Source organism: Nycticebus coucang, chromosome 15 (genome assembly GCF_027406575.1).
Source record: "Nycticebus coucang isolate mNycCou1 chromosome 15, mNycCou1.pri, whole genome shotgun sequence".
Lineage (NCBI taxonomy): Eukaryota > Metazoa > Chordata > Mammalia > Primates > Lorisidae > Nycticebus > Nycticebus coucang.
This window is the reverse complement of record NC_069794.1, coordinates 17,793,189-17,810,735: the sequence shown is the minus strand read 5'-3', so window position 1 is coordinate 17,810,735 and position 17,547 is coordinate 17,793,189. Positions and strand designations below refer to the sequence as shown.

Genomic DNA, 17,547 nt, shown 5'->3' with positions numbered 1-17,547 from the left:
GTTATTCTTGTCTCATGCTGCCAAGATTTGAAGGGATATGTGATTAGAATGTTTGATTTCACATTCCCTAAATAAGTCAGATGTAATAGACATGAGGGAGTTAAATAACACCCAAGTTCCTATTTAGTTGGCTAAGTTCTGTCACAGGGGGTGGGTACTCCCTAGGAAGTATATTTTAGTGAGAGACAAGAAACAATCTCAGCCCACCTCAAATTCCTATGTTGAAAACCTAACCCCAAAGTGATGGTGGTAAGAGGGGGTTTTGGGGGAGGCAGTTAGGTCATGGGGCAGAGCTCTCGTGAGTGGGATCAGTGTCTCTGGGGAGCTTCTCTTTTCAACCATGTGAGGACACAGGAAGAAACAGCCACCTATGTACAGGGAAGAAGGTCCTCAACACTGAACCTGCTGGTGTCTTGATCTTGAACTTTCCAGCTTCCAAAACTGTGAGAAGTACATGTTTGTGGTTTAAGCCCCTAAGTCTTTGGTATTTTTGTTATGGAAGCCTGAACAAACTAAAACACAATCACAGAAAAAAAGGAGATTTAAACCCTAATTGTATGTTCCAGGCAGTGTTCAGCAAGGACGGTGTGTGTTCCCCATTTTCTTATAATTATCTCTGCCTATCCTTCCCTATCCACCCTCTTATCACAACCTGAGAAGACAGAATGGAAAGTACTTTTCAGGCATTTTGGAAGAGTTGCACAGGAAACAGACTCCTACACAGATTTTTACAATAGCATTATATGCAAAATATACATTTGCATACATAAAATGTATATAATATACATTGTATAAAAGATCAATACCATGTGTCTCTGTCAAGAGCATTAGAAATTCAGGTGCTAAACTTCTGAGGAAGAAAGCTGATACTTCAAGGATTAAACTCTGAATAGATGGAAACAGAGGCCTACAAGCAGGTCCTGCTATTAGTATGTCAACTTTAAAAGAAGGGGCCAAGAAGCAGATAACACGCGTTGGAAAGAAAGAACCAAGGTGATGTTAGAAGCAATTCCAGGTAAGAGACTAAGCTGTTTTTGGCTACAGAATCATTAAAACTCAAGGAGAAACCTGGCTTATTGTACCCTCAATGAATCCCCAACAATAAAAAAAAAAAAAAACTCAAGGAGAGAGGAACTCAAACTAGTGCTAGAACCATCTTAGATTTGTATATAAACTGTGATTTGCCATTATATTTATACTTCATCAATAATGAATTGTCTGTGATTTGTTCCTTAGTATAGGTGTAGAGCATGAGTTTATCCTTATAAAGCCTAGAGTTGAAAAGAGCCTTTTCAGGTGAAATTTAGCACCTGTCAAGTTAAAAAAAAACAGATCATCACTCAGACTGAGTCCAGATAAATTCTGACACCCTGGGGGCCCTTCCCAAACGGTGGTCAGCCCCTTATCCTCTCAATTGTTTTTGCCCTGACAAAACTTACTAAAATGTTATGTTCCTTACAAGGCAATATCTGTGTATCTATTATTTTAAAACTATATATTAAATAAGTCAATGTGCATTTTTAAAACATAAATACATGCTCGTGATAAAAACAATGGCCCTATCATTTCAAAACCCAGGAAAAATTATTCACAATCAGTGTTGATTCCTATTAACATGATCTAACAGGAAAATTTCCTCAGCTATAATGAAAGCAATTATGAAAGGATCAAGTTAAGAATTGTCTGAACTGACAAAAGGCAAAATTGTAGCTGAGAGACTAGATCAGGGGAAATTTTTGAGGAGGAAACCTTTCTTATCATGTCTGCTCAGCCATTTACTGATCAGTTTGACCTTGAACACATTTCTTATCTTCTCTGAATTTTACTTTTCCCATATTTAAAACAGGAAGGGTAGTCTACCATGTACAGTTTTGTGAAGTTTTCATGACACCAGCATAGTGTGGTCACAGAATAAATGCACAATAACACAAACATTGGGACGCACCTGAGTACAGGCGTTGTAGAAGTTGAGTATGTTACCCATGACCACATTAGTTTCCTATAACTAATGAAAACTAAAAAATATATCTTGATATATGGTGAGATTATGAGGTATTCCAGAAAAATAAGGTATTAATGCAGAATGTTGTATTTTGTTAATCGCGTTCACAGAGTAACACTAATTCTGACTCCTTTAACTCTTAGTTTTTTTTTCCCCCTTTTCCTCGCAGTCATGATCCTACATGAACACACAGATCATAGAAAAGGAAAGGCAAATGGAATTTTAATGGGTGAAAATACGTGAATTTCACTTGTAAGAAAAGAAATACAAACTACAACTCACTGAAATACCTGTTCACCTATCAGATTGACAAAGATTAAAAAGTGTGGGTCAAAGAACGTGATGAGAGAGAAAGGGGAACTGTTGTTCCCAAACAGGTGTTGGGAGAGAATATCGTTCAACCTGCTGGAGGCAATCCGGAAATACCTATTACAAATTTAAATCCCAAATGCACTTATTTACCCTAGAAGTCATTAATTCTATTCTTTTTATTTACTATACAGTTCAGGGTTATTTACTCAACATTGTTTGTAAAGTAGAAGATTAGAAACTACCTAAATGGCCATCAGTAGGCAACTGGTTAAAAACTTTAAATATTAAATCTATGCAACAGGATACCATGCAGACATAAAAAAGAAAAAGGGATAAGAGAGCTTTCTATTAAATGAGATGTTTTTGAACAAGAAAAAAGAGAGAAAAGAAGGCACAAAAGCATCTGTAGTATGCTACCATTTGGATAAATATACAAACACGTTGACTTATATATTCATAAAATATATCTGCAAAGTTAGAAAAATGATAATGGATAGCTAGGAAATGATAGTGATACAGGGACTTTATTTTGTACTTCTTATATTTTGGACCTTTTATGTGTATTATCTATTTTAAGATTAAAAGATGCAGAAAACTGTGACAACCTAAAAATTAAGTAAATTAAGTGAAAGTGGGACCTCACAGGTAACGTGCACATTATACCGATGGCTTTCTATATCCAGGGGTTCCACGATGGCATGTTGAAAATAGTCTTAAAATTTTTTTTCAATCAATACAATATTAAAAAATGATGCAAAAAAATATAGAATAACAGCGCTTACCTAGCTGTGTCAGGTATTATAAGTAATCTAGAGATGATTTAAAGCATATGGGAGGATGTGAGTAGCCTATATGCAAATATAAGAGACTTCAACATCCACAGATTTTGCCATGCCAAGGGAGTGGGGCTTTGGAACTAATCTTCAGAATACTGAGGGATGACTGTAATTGTAACTGTATAAAATATATGAGAATAAGAAAGGAATAAGCAGAAAAATTGAGATGGCATTATGAGCATTTTAAAACTTTTTAAACCAATATTTCTGTAATTATAAGTAATACAAAAGCCATTAAATCACTAAAAATAAAAATTTGATATACAATAATCTTATGTTACTTTCTTAAAATACTAGCCTAATTATGATTTTACTTAATTAAAGAAAAATAAAATGGATCCATTTTTTTAAATGCTTCACTCCTGGGAGGAAGAAAAGCAATGTCCTATGCTTCTTTTTAAAATTTCAACTAAACTCATACTAACTTGTTACTGTGACTCTTTGATTTCACTAACTCCACTGTAGCCTAAAACAGTCGCATCAGAAGGGATCTATCTTACAGGGTTCACTTAGGGGCGTCCACTAGAAATTTGTTTTTACAAGTTCATGTTCTCTTGCTGTACATTCCTAAAGTGATGAGCCTGTCTTACCCAGTCGATTAGCACTGTTAAAAAACGCTAGTAGTAGTGAGACTGCCTCTGTGTCTGTTTATAATTTCAATGTTCAAAGTAGAAAGCAAGTACCAGCTGTTCAGTGAGTATTAACCATGCAACTAATTGGTGCCCCCAACCGCTGAGGAATTGAAGGAATTTAGAACTCACCAAATGTATTATACTTTCTAAAAAGATAACATCCAAATACACTCTTAAGAATAATATCTTTAGGAATTGGGAAGAAAATTACTAGTCTCTAACATAGTTTCTTTCTTGGCAGTTAACTCAACTATTTAACTTTACAGTCTGTATTTTTTTTTTTTTTTCATTTCTGGATTATATCTAAATTTAATGTTGAAGACAGCACTTAGCATTTTTGTGGCCTAATCTTGTTTTCCACGATAAGTGTACGCATTTGCTCCAGTTACCTTAGGAGTTATTAGAATTCAGAGGTTGGTTCAGAGTTTCTCCTGGATTTTAATGTTCTGCTGGCTCTGGCTCATTACTGTGATCACATACAACTTTGTACCTCTATTGCTTGAAGAGATTTCACAAAAAATAATTTTAATAGATGTCATGTGCAATGTATTTGCATGAACTGCCTTGTGAATCTGAAAATCCAGAAGCTGCAACTCTGTTAACTGAAACACTTTAACCTGAATCTCAATATGTGAAAAATAATTTAAAGCTGAATTGGCTTCAACATAAAACTCTTTGAAAATAGCCTAAAGGAATGGCGAGTTCTGGAATTAGTGCCAAAATATTATTCTTTCTGCGGCTTCAAAGAAAGACTGTGGGTTTTGTTGTTTATTTATATGTATATGACACATACTACCAAGGGAAAAATTTTTTGATGTTAAAGACGTTAAAAGTAATAAAGACAAAGATGATTAAGCATCTAACATCTTCATAAAGTCACAATGTAGGTTTCCACCTAGAACAAGTAGAAAAATGTGAACAAAGAGTTATGCCTATTACAAAGAAGGGACATTTATTCTTTAGAGCAGGAGTTGGCAAGCTAAGGCCCAAAGGCCAAATCAGGCCCACAGCCTGTTTTTGTAAATAAAGTTTTATTGGAACACCATATTCAATAGTTTATGGATTATCCACGGCTACTTTCATGCTACAGTAGCAGAGTTGAGTAGTTGCAGCAGAGACCATCTGGCATGCAAAGCCTAAAAATATGTGCTGGTTAGCTGGCCATTTATAGAAAAATGTTGCTAGTCCCTATAAACTTAAGTGGGCTTCCTCAAAAGAAGAAAAGGTTTAACAGGCTCGGCACCTATGCTCACTGGTTAGGGCACCGGCCACATCCATCGGGGCTGGTGGGTTCGAACCCAGCAAGGGGTAGTCCCAGCTACTTAGGACGCTGAGGCAAGAGAATTGCTTAAGCCCGAGGGTTTGAGGTTGCTGTGAGCTGTGATGCCACAGCACTCTACTGAGGGCCATATAGTAAGACTTTATCTCAAAGAAAAAAAGGTTAACAATCCTGGAGACTTGAGATGCTGAAAATCAAAGTACTAGTATCACCTTTAGCAGAAGAGAAAAGTTTGCAGGTATAACCCTCAGTTTATCAGAGGACGCCATTTGTTCTACTTAGAATGTTTTGGAGTACTGGATAAGAAGTATTATGCTATTTTTCTTTCTGACTATGGATTGTGCATAAAAATTACATATTTGGCAATGTACATTTTACTAAAAATGTAATTAGAGATAAATATTACAGACAAATCCACAGCTAATATAGAAAGAAAGCAGAAATGCTTGGCAGGAACTCATGCCTGAGATTGGAGCCAGAAAAGGGATCTGAAATGTCAAGTTCGAGCCACTGAACAATGCAGGATCCCAGAGAACAGCAAACACTGCTGTTCTCACAGATGACCTCACAGATGAGCCCCTGCCTCACTAGGGGCTTAGACTATTGGTATATACCACTGACAATCCCTTTATTTACTGCTGCTGCACAAACGGGAAGGAAGAAATATTTTTTAGAAGAAAGGAACAGTGCTACCTACTGCTTCCATCTTAGGACTTCTTGAATCTCACCAGACCATGCTTTAATCTATCCAGGAGCCCCAGAAAGCCACTTCTCTCCGCCCTTTCCCCCACCAGGCAAGCTCAGAGCCGTTGGAAACCATGCTTTCCTTCTCCCTCTTCACATCTTCTTTTGTACCCTGAGTTGAATACAAAATAATAAATCACCTTGAAGTAACTCTAACTTTGTGCTTGTTAGTAAATTGCCCTAGGATACAACTGTCTGCTTTGGAGAAGCAGAGAAGGAAACTTAATTAAGGTTTGGAAATTCACACCAACACGCTGTTCTCTAATTCTTTCCCACTGACTACCACAAAACACATCATTATTCTTATGATAACATTTGCATCACGTACTTCTAGAGCAGCTTCATGTTGTCCTAATCTACTAACAGTCCCTTTACTCAGCACAGCACTCTCAGCACCAGAGCAGGTTCTGAGACCCATTCTTTGCAAAGTGAGAAACAGAGGCTCCACATAGTTCCATTATATCCCCAATATTGCACAGGTCAGTACCAAATAAAACTGATTCGACGTGTAAATAAGTCCTCTTTTACTGTGTTATGTAACCTCCCAGGAGTCCAGACTGCTATCAACTGATGGTTTAAGGTTATGTTGTGCTATGCATGGACTAAATTGTGTTCCCCCCAAATCCATATGATGAAGCTCTAGCTCCCCCAGGGTGGTTGTATATGGAGATAGGGCCTCTAAGGAGGTAATTAAAGTTTAATGTGGTTGTAAGGGTGGGGCCCTATGAACAGATTAGTGTTCTTATAAGTCTTCTTATAAGAAGAGATAGCAGGCTGAGCCTGGTAGAATCTAAGATTTGGGGAGGCCAAAGAGGGAGGATCACTTGAGCCCAGGGATTTAAGACCAATCTGGGAAATATAGTGAGACCTAAAAGAGGAAGAGGAAGAGGAAGAAGAAGAAGAAGAAGAATTAACCACGTGTGGTGGTGCACAACTGTAGTCCCAACTACTCAGGAGGCTGAGACGGGAGGATCACTTGACCTTGGGAGTCTGAGGCTGCAGTGAGCTACAAGTATGATGGAACCACTGCACTCCAGCCTGGGTGACTGAGACGTGTCTGAAGGAGCAGGAGAGGGAGATGGAGAGGCACAGGGAGCAGGAGAGGCAGCAGACGGGGTTTATTCCCTCTCTCTCTTTCCACCATGTGAGGACGCAGCTAGAAGGCCCAGAAAAAGAGCCCACACCAAGAACCAAATTAGCCAGCACCTTGACCTTAGACTTCCCAGCCTCCAGAACTGTGAGAAATAAATTTCGATTTTTAAGCTATTTAGCCTGTGGCATTTTGTTACTGCAGCTTGAGCAGACTAAGACAAGTTGCTAAGATTAACATTAAGGTGAGGAAATCTCTGAGGGGAGAAATGGCGGTTTTGACTGCAGTACAATCTAACTGTATAGTAACATAAACTCAAATGCTGGCAAAACAAGAAAGGAAAAGAGGTAAAATTTCTTCTTGTAATTGCTTTAAAACCATCTAAGACATATAACTCTGAAGACAGATGGATGTCAAAGTAGATCATGGTGAGTCAAGTATTAAAGTAGACACAGTGTTAGAACTCAGCTGCCAAAAACAGGGACGTTTATGTGATTTAAACCCCCTAAGCCACCATCAGTGAGCTGGACTTGAGGGAGAAAGAAAGCCACCCCAGAAGCTGACATCAGGAGCTGGCTGGTACCATTAGCCAGTCCTCCTGGAGGACATAAACAATTTCATACAACATCAACATCAGACAAGGCCTCTCATGATCCTGACAAAAAAGAGAACTTACGAAGAGTCTGACAATTAAGTTCTTTTTTTTATTATTATTAAATCATAGCTGTGTACATTAATGCGATCACGGGGCACCATACACTGGTTTTATAGACCATTTGACATATTTTCATCACACTGGTTAACATAGCCTTCCTGGCATTTTCTTAGTTATTGTGTCAAGACATTTATATTCTACATATAGTAAGTTTCATATGTACCCTTGTAAGATGCACCGCAGGTGTAATCCCACCACTCACCCTCCCTCCGCCCACCTCCCCCCTCCCTCTCCTCCATCTCCCCCTTCTTGAGCTCATCGTAGAGAAGCACTATGTACCTCATTGCTGAACATCGCTCCAGTCACCTTCCAGGCTGCTCTCGCCTCCTTGGTCTCAAGCGACCCCCCGCCCCCAGCTTCTAAAGTGCTATGATTATAGGTGTGAGGCCCACTCTTCCCCGTCTCTTGTTAACAGAACCTTTCTTTCCTACAGATAACACACTGAAGGTGGTCGGTATGGGTTGATACCCACCACACCACCACTCATTTCACCAGGGAAAAATCATTTATCATTATGCTAATCTATAAATTCACCTCCGGATTGTAAGCTCCTGCCTAATGCCATCCAAAAGCTCCCCATTCCTGACGCACTGGGTTTCTGATTAGGAGCTTCTAAGGCTATCTAACGATCTCCATGGTGTATATAGATTAATTTACATTTGCATCCATTCCGTGGTTCACACAGAGAATAAAACACCAGCAAACTTTCATCTTATTGAAAAACAGGTAAGTCTGACATAATAGACAGAATATTTTTCATCTCTCCTGAATCTTTGAACGTACCACAAAAATGGGATCATTGGCAGCTGAGTGTGGCAAAGCACTTGTCCCGTTCAGGAAGGAATGAACCAGATTGTGAAGGCTCATCACTTGAGAGTCCAGGGTCCCGTCTGCTTTATCAAACCCTTCCAAGGCGTTCCTGGGAGAAACCAGTAGTTCAATGACAATAGGCAAAGATTCATAAAGGCATTTTTGCTTCCAGCCTAGATGATAGTCTTCCAGTCTGAGATTGGGTCATCATATGGCAAGTTCTGTCATAGCTAATAAACTAAAAATCAGTCCCACAATCCTCCCCATCCCAGGGAAGGCAAATTTTTTTTTTAAAGAGTCATGGTGGGTCTCACCCTGTTGCCCAGCAGGCTTAAGAGCAGTGGCACCATCACAGCTCACATCAACCTCAAAATCCTGGGCTCAAGCGATTCTCCAGCCTCAGCCTCTTGAGTAGCTGTGACTATAGGTGTGTGCCACCACACCTGGCTAATTTTTTTAAGTTTTTGTAGAGGTGGGGTCTCACTATCTTGCTCAGTCTGGTTCTTGAATTCCTGGGGTCAAGCTATCCTCCCACCTTAGACTCTCAAAAGGCTAGAATTATAGGTGCGAGCCACCATGCCTAGTCAAAGGGAAGGAACTCTTACTCGTTGCTCTTGCTGTGTGTACTCAGTTGAATTATATCTCTTTTATGGGCAGTATAACAATTATTTGCCTTCATATCTGTCTCTTATGACCTGAGAGGGCAGGGTCTGTATTTCCTGGAGAATTTTGTTGCCAGGGCTCAGTACTGTGCTCAGCACGTGGCCTGTGATCAATAAATGGTTTCTGATGTAACATATAATCTTATATTCGTATTTCTCAACTAAATAGACCTTCAGCTTGACTGTAGTGTATACACCATTTTAAACATATCCCCAAGCACCCCTTATTCTTCTCTATCCCTCCCCATTTTCAGGAAATTCTGGTTATCCATACTCTAACTTGGTGATCCTCAAATTTTAGAATCATTCAAGAAGAGCAGGTATTTCATTTCACACCCCACTCCCAGAGTTTCTGATTCGGTGTGAGCTAGGTCTTCACAACTACATTTCTCATCTGATCTCAAATGTCAGTCATGGTGGTCTCAGCACCATATATTAAGAGCCACTCCCCTAACTTAAATCTGTAGGGCATGCAATCTATTTTAATAGCATTTTTGTCATAACAAAAAGCATACTACTTTACAAAACCTAAATTTTACCCTTTGTCTGAGGGCTGTGTCCAATCCCAGGACAAACTCTGAGCCCTGCTCCACCTGGCACAACCTCTCATCTGAATTCAGCCTGCCCTGCCCCAGCCCCAGCCCCAGCCCCATACAACCTGCATCCTTTAAACACAGAGAGAAAACCCAGTTTGGAGTAGACCTTGAATCTATCCACCATTCTTTTTTGGGAGCCCTATGCACCGTTGTTTAAAATCTTACATACATATTTCCCATCATTCTTAAAGTCTTTTTTGGTGGTAGAAAATTGATCTTTACATTTTAAGTACTGCAATGTTACTGCTGTGCTATAATTTGAGTTGGACTTAGTTCATAATACTCCTCTGAGATCTCAGGCCCCAATATTAAAGTCTATAGTTGATACATTTCTAATGACAATGTTTAAAAAAATAAAGAAAAGAAAAAGCATGGGTATTTAAAAACCATTATATTGAATAAAGTACCCTGGTTCCACAGACTGATCCCATACATATGTATAGAAACTAGAAATACAGAGGATGATTTTGACCAGCTAAGTTAGAAGATGCTAAAATTACGTTGTGAAAGTCGATGGATAATGATCTTCCTGACACTCCCTCCTTGCTAACTTCTCTTATCAAACCTCATTCCATGACTTAGCTTTGTATGCCCCTCCCAGCACGTGGGTTTCCTTCCAGTCCACTACAACCACAGGGGTGAAAATCTACCAGTCGTCTAAATGTCAGTCCAGCAGAGCTCAGCACACCCACCTGAAGCTGAAGGTAGAGTTCTGGAAGAAAGGGGGATTATCAAACTTCTGGAGAGATAGACAGTCTTGTATGTCTTTTAGAGTTGGCAATTTCTCACTGTTTCTTCCCATTTGATTTCTTCTCAGCAACCCTTCATAGGTTCCATTACACAGCGTCACCCGGCGGTTGTAATCATCCAAGCTAAGATTGGTAAGAGATTAAAAAGAATTTAAACTCATAAATTTGGGCCAAGCAAATCCATCAAGGTCATAGTCATGGTAAAATGTTATGACAATTACCTCGCAAAAATAAGTAGTAAAAGTACAAAACCTCAAAGTCATGATGGATCAAGACATTTCAAAAATGTAGGTGCACAAAATAGGAACACAGGCATAGACAGAATTTACCACTCCAATGAAAAGGCACTGAGAAGGTGTGCAAGGCAAGATAGTGGCACCCGGGGTGTGCATTTGAATCTTGAGTAACTGAAGAGGGAATAGGGTGGCTCGTATTAAGTAGAGCTAAGCCAGTGTTGGCAGAAGCTAGGAAGGCACTTCAGGCAAACAGAGGAGGTCAGAGGAAAAGCGATAGAACCATATGGAGGGGAGGTATTGGAAGGAACACTGTGTTGGAAACTGTCCCAGGGCAGTGGGGTACCGATAGTCCCATGCAAGCATGGAGCTGAGAAGATCCCAGGTCTGCAAAACGTTATATCCTTTCGTGGCCTGGAATTCCACCAGCAGGGCATTGTTTTGTTGGGAGAGATGAAATTTTAATGTTACTGTGTGAGCGCTAGTAGGTGGCAGGGAATAGAGGATGTGTGGGAATAAAAGCAATAGCCCGGTGAGGATGAAAGGGGCCAGGACGTATCACTGAGCAAGGAAGGGCCTCCCAGGCAGCACATTCTGAAATGTGCCCCAGTGAGACGGTCTGTGCAATGAGAGTTCTGGGGTCAGGTATGTGTAGGCTGCTCTTCAAGAATAATGTATTTATCTAGGGAAGGCTCAAAGGCATTCTAAACAATGTTTAAAACTGGCTCAGCACCTGTAGCTCAAGCGGCTAAAGTACCAGCCACATACACCAGAGCTGGCGGGTTCAAATCCAGCCTGGGCCTGCCAAACAACAATGACAACTACAACCAAAAAATAGCCAGGTGTTGTGGCAGGCACCTGTGGTCTCAGCTACTTGGGAGGCTGATGCAAGAGAATCGCTTAAGTCCAGGAGTTGGAGGTTGCTGTGAGCTGTGATGCCATGGCACTCTACCGAGGGCAACAGCTTGAGACACTTGTCTCAAAAAAAAAAAAGGTTTAAAACCATTAAACCATTAAACTCTCTAAATTTATTTGATCCCAAAAATCTCTTTCCACAGATCACCTATTCATATCCCATGGCGTGATGGGAAAATGGCTCTTTAGAGAACTAACTGAAGTCATGGAGAAAACACTGATGAGGTCCCTGCTTGGGGAGCACTGTTCGGAGGCTGTAGAGAATGTGAGGATGTGAAAACCGAGGTCCCAGCTAGCTGGGCGCAGGCCCCTCCAAATGCGCACCTGCCCGGGCTTGAGTGCTGACAAGGAAGCCGGAAGGGTGAGCATAGCTCACCCCAAGAGCACCCTCCAGACCCAGGAGGGGAGGCAGAGCAGGGGGGTTAAAAACATGGGAATGTCAGAGAGGAAAAAAGGGAATAAAGGAAGGCTGGGGAGCCTCCCAGGGAATCTTTTTCTGAGATGTGTGCCAGGAAAGAGAAACAAATTTAAAGCATCTTTGAAGACAGAATTCTTCCTGGGCTGCGGGCCACTCGTCTGCTCATGTGGTCTTCTATGGGCCAGAGACCTCCTGACCACACACTTCTGTCCTCTTCAACTAACCAGCATCCTGTGGTCCAGCCACACCAGGCTGCTTCCAGAGACTTTTCTAGCTTCTCACATAATGTCCCCATCACCAAGGACTCACCTACCACCCCTGATCTCCCCTACGCCTGAGTAAGGTCTGTGGCCCTTTCCATCTCAGAACCACTGTCTCTACCTCCTACAGACTTGCCCTGACCCTCTTGTCTTTGCACACACATCTGCTACAGCACTCCTCGCACTGAATTATAATTCGTGTACAAGAAATACACTTTTGTTAATACCAAATGATATTCAAAAGGGAGGCTGTGTTTTATTCATTCTTGCCTTCCCAGCAGTATTCCGTCACTTAGAGTGTAATGGTGCTCAGCCAATGTTGGCTGAATGCAGGAACTACTTCTAATTTTAAAATAGTTGATCTCAAAACGATGGCCAAGCATATTCAAGGCACAAATGTGATTTTTTTTTTTTATTAAATCATAGCTGTGTACATTGATATGATCATGGGGCATCATTCACTAGCTTTACAGACCATTTACCAAGTTTCACATATGCCCTTGTAAGATGCACCGCTGGTGAAATCCCACCACAAATGTGATTTTGATACATACATTTTTTTTTTTTTTATGAAAGAGCTGAAGAATTAAAAAAATTTCAGCACCCACAGGAAAATCATTTTCAGAATCGTGAAAACAGAGCCCCACATGCATTAGAAACAGAAATATAAAGTGACTTCTCATCTCTCAGACAGGGGAAAAGGCAGTCTCTGGATACCCCTGCAGGTACATGAGCCCTTACCTGTCACAGACGATTTCCCAGCTGGAGAATCTTGAGTTCTGACTAATCAGAGTCGGATCGTCTCCTCTCGCTGCTCCGAACAGCTGGTCTGTGCACACATCACACTCGTTCCTCCCGGTGGCAAAGTTCCAGTAGGGCAAAGCAAAGGACTCATTGCCAATGAGTCGCTAAAAGCAAAGAACAGACCCAGTCATTGACCTCAAGCCATCGGACATGATAAGAAAGCACACGAGGCAAAAACTGATAGGGATCTTGCTAGATGTATAGCAAGATTAAAAGTACCAGATGGAGAAAGGAAGAAATCGTGGTACACATATGCTGTTTGCAATGGAGTATTATCCACCCTTTCAAAAGGAGATCTTGTCATTTGCAGCAACACAGATGAATCTGGAGGGCATTTAGCCAGGTGAAATAAGTGAGACGTGGAAGGCAAATCACTGCACAATCTCACTTATATGCTGAGTCTTTAAAACAAAAAAGAATATGTACAAACAGAGTAAAATGATGGTAGTTAACAGAGGTAAAGAGAAGTGTTAAGAAAATGTAAGCTAAAAGGCACAAATTTGCATTTAAGTAAATGAATAAGTCTAGAGAGCTAATGTACTAGACTATAGTTAATAAACTGTACTGTATACTGGTAATTTGCCAGGAGAGTAGATGTTTGGTACTCTAACAAAAACACACACATACAAAAAGATAACTGTATGTGGTGCTGGGTACGTCCAGTTGCTTAACTATAGTAATGGCTTCAGCATGTGTAGGTGTATCAAGATAAGCATATCATGAATTGGGCTGCAAGAAACATTCTGGTACAAATATCTTTGGTATAATGTGATTTTTGGTCTTCTGGGTATATACATAGTAGAGGAATTATAGGATTAAAGGCAGATCTATTTTTAGATCTCTAAGTGTTCTCCAAATATCTTTCCAAATGGAATGTATTATTTTGCATTCCCTACGGTGCATCTTACAAGGGTACATGTGAAACTTAGTAAATGTAGAATATAAATGTCTTAACACAATAACTAAGAAAATGCCAGGAAGGCTATGCTAACCAGTATGATGAAAATATGTCAAATGGTCTATAAAATCAGTGTATGGTGCCCCATGATCACATTAATGTACACAGCTATGATTTAATAATAAAATTTTTTCAAAAAGATAAGCATATCAAAACATCATGCTGTCACCTGAAAATAGGCACAATAAAATAACTCATTATAGAGTTTTGACCAACCTGGAGATCTCTTTCCAACCACAACAGATGGTACCGGTGCCAGGTAACAAAGGCAGGTCCTTGGTGTGAAAAATCTATAGCCTTGTAGGGATGCCCTGGTCCTGAAACCGTTGGGACACAGATTAGACAGCATGGAACAGAACTTCTCAAATGCTAAGCCTTACCTGGGATGCCTCCACCAAGCCAATAAATCCACAATGTTTGAATAAGGAAAACATTTTGTTATTTATCTCTCCAAAAACAATAACAATGACAACAAAGGAATTTCAGGAGCAACTAGCACTTCTAGAATAAACTCTCCTCTTTCTCCTAAAGGTTTGATTTCCTTCAGAAATCCAGGAAATTCAGGTCACTTCCTGTGTTAAGAGCCTCTTAATTTTTTTCAAGCAACAACTCATTAAGATGAAATAGATTATCCAAAAGAAGAGATCATTAAGACCTAAATGAAATATATTTTTAAAAGACATTTTCTAACCTTCTCCTTACAAATACATAAATTTGTAAGGGGTGTTTAATTCATAAGACAGCAACTTCAATCACACTTAGTCCTAGGGCAGAATTTATATAACCAAAAAGAACTTCCACAGATTTTGCCTCCTCCACCCATCAGTTATAACTGCTGACAAGCTGACACGCGTGGTCACTGAGACCAGAGGAGAGAAAAATACATTCAAACCATTTTGGCTGGCCACTGGAACTGTCAATTCTAGTAAAAAGCTTTGGACGATTTAATGAGCTTTTTACTGCCTGTTCCATCCTTCTTCCCTCTTTCATAACAGCTTTTGATGGTTATGTAGACAATTTAGCTACCTTGAGTTCTTTTTCAAAGTACCTATAATAACTTCAGAGAGCTGAACAGACATGAATGCAAATTTAATGCCTAGGTATGACCAGAAACTATAGTTTTCTTTTCCTCTTGAGAGACTACCCTCTCATAAAGCAAAAATTCCTCCAAACGATGACAGAAAAACCTATCAGGTTTATAGAGGGAAGAGCCTTCTTATCTATCGATAAAGACATACAGATGCTTACCTGTGAGGAAAGTTTTAAAAGGTTCACGCTGAGAAAAGAACGTCTGTTGCTGACAGTAGCTACCTGGTCCTTTTTAAATGTTTAATCCAGAGCAAAGTTTCAAGTTCTCAGAACAGAAGGAATAAGGGACATCAAGTGAGCCCATTGATAAGGAACAAATGATTAACTCAAAGAGAAAAGATTCCCCATGAGAATCCTGCTACTCAAAGTGAACTCAACATCTTCAGCCCTCCTGACCCCACTGAAGGTCCCCAAAATGGGACAGCTATAGGACTATTACGAGGAGAATCTAGACTGGATTCAGGCCCTCCTAGAATAAGCTGGTATCCATTGTTTCCCTCGATTGAAAGATAACTAGAAGGCACAAAGCCAAACTTACCAGATCAATGAATTTTATAATATATGATCCCCCATTCCAAGTCCTACCCAGGTCCCAATTTTTAGGACCTGGACGGGTCCTGGAAGGAATCATTTTTCTCAGGCGTCCATCATAACTTTGGCTCAAAGGGCTGAGCAGGAGAAACTCTCCCTAAAAACCTGAAGATTCCTGGTGGTGCAAAAGTACCATACATGATTATCTGAAAGTCTGTCCTATCATGTGGTGGACTATCTCAAGTCTATCTAAAGTTTATCTATCATGTGAGTTTAATGAGACACACACTTCCAACATGAACACTCTTAATTCTGCACAAAGAGGCTTCCTGTGCTTGGCCACATGCTCAGTTAATTCCTCTAATTCGATGAAAAGGTCAGAGAGGGCTTCCACAGCCAGATTTACAAATATTTTCTTCTGGAATCGAAAGGAATTTGCCTCCCCTCCACCAGCTCACGCCTTTGATGATTAATGGCTTCACAGAGAACAGTTTAGACTCTGAACCAAGAACATAAAGTAGAGGACAGAACATTTAAAGTGTCTGCAGCCAATCTGCAGGGAGAAACTAGTCCATTCTAACTTCAGGCAGTATTTGATCATTCTACCACTTTCATAAACCTGACCCTGCCTTGAGATTCTCTCTTGTTAATTAACTTGCATGAAATTACTTTCTGCCACCGTATTGCCCCCAGTGCAATCACAAACCTTCAATAATATACTTCAAGTCAAGGGGGGGAAAACCCACCTAATAATGTATCTCTAACAGAATAATAATGGAGCCACACAAAAAAGTCATAAACACTGCAGTTGGCCACCTGAGGCTGGCTCCCATTGGGCCCCAGCAGGCCCAGCCAGTGCTGTGTGGTGATCATGTAGTCAGGGTGGACGGTCCTCTTGGCAAGGTCTAAGGCACCCAAGAACTGTTCTCTCTCCTGAGGAGTCAAGGAGTGGATATTCCGCCGAACAACTGGTGGTTTCTTCCGATCACAGTTGGGGCCAGTCCAGCCAAACTTGCAGTCTCTGCAATTGTAGCCAGCGAAGTTTCCTAATTTATGAAACAGGGCATGAAATGAATTATATGCTGTGATGAGCTGAACTGTATCCTCCCAAAGTCCTAACCCCCAGTTCCTCAGCATGTGACAGTATTTGAAAATAGAATTTTTACAGAGTTAATTCTGAGTAAATAAGGTCATGAGGTTTGGGGGGGGGGGGGGTTTGGTTGTCGTTTTTGAGAGAGAGAGTCTCATTCTGTCGCCCTAAGTAGAGTACTGTGGCATCATATCTCATAGCAGTATCAAACTCTTGGGCTCAAGTGATTCTCCTGCCTCAGCCTCCTAAGTAGCTGTGACTACAGGCACCTGCCACAGTACCCAGCTGGTTTTTCTATTTTTAGTAGAGATGGGGGTCTCACTCTTGGGCTAGTCCTGAAATTCTGAGCTCAAAGGATCCACCTGCCTCGGTCTCCCAGTGTGCTGGGATTACAGGTGTGAGCCATCATGCAAAGAAGCAGAAATTTGGACACAGTTACAGAGGGAAGACCCAGTGAGGACTCGGGGAGATGTCCTTCTACCAGCTGAGGAGAGAGGACTCAGAAGGAACCAACTCTTCCACCCCGATCTCAGGCTTCCAGCCCCCAGAACTGTGATAAAATGAATTCCAGTTGTTTAAGCCAGATCATGACACTTCACTCTCAGCATGGCAGGAGTGACCCTTCCCACATCCTCTCTAGGCCCCCGCCGGACCTGAGTGGCAGCACTGGGGTAGCTCACTGCTGAGCCCCGCTACTCCTCCGGCACACACAAAGGGCCTGACATAGAACAGGTCACCGATTTAGAGAGGATAGGGAATATACACTGAGCTAAATTCATAAGTAAATATGCTGATTTCCAGGAATTTAGATGAAAAAGCTGG

The 17,547-nt window shown here is 40.7% G+C and overlaps 1 protein-coding gene across 1 annotated transcript in view; it reads right to left on the bottom strand.

Moving 5' to 3' along the window:
* Positions 1 to 17,547, bottom strand: part of DCT (dopachrome tautomerase) — a 35,942-nt gene that overhangs the window by 10,420 nt on the left and 7,975 nt on the right. The window contains exons 2-6 of the mRNA XM_053563308.1: positions 16,382 to 16,681; positions 14,232 to 14,332; positions 12,995 to 13,161; positions 10,371 to 10,550; positions 8,394 to 8,529 (exon numbers count right to left, since the gene is read on the bottom strand). Of these exons, the coding sequence (XP_053419283.1) occupies positions 8,394 to 8,529; positions 10,371 to 10,550; positions 12,995 to 13,161; positions 14,232 to 14,332; positions 16,382 to 16,681 (884 nt within the window). The remainder of the gene's footprint in view (positions 1 to 8,393; positions 8,530 to 10,370; positions 10,551 to 12,994; positions 13,162 to 14,231; positions 14,333 to 16,381; positions 16,682 to 17,547) is intronic.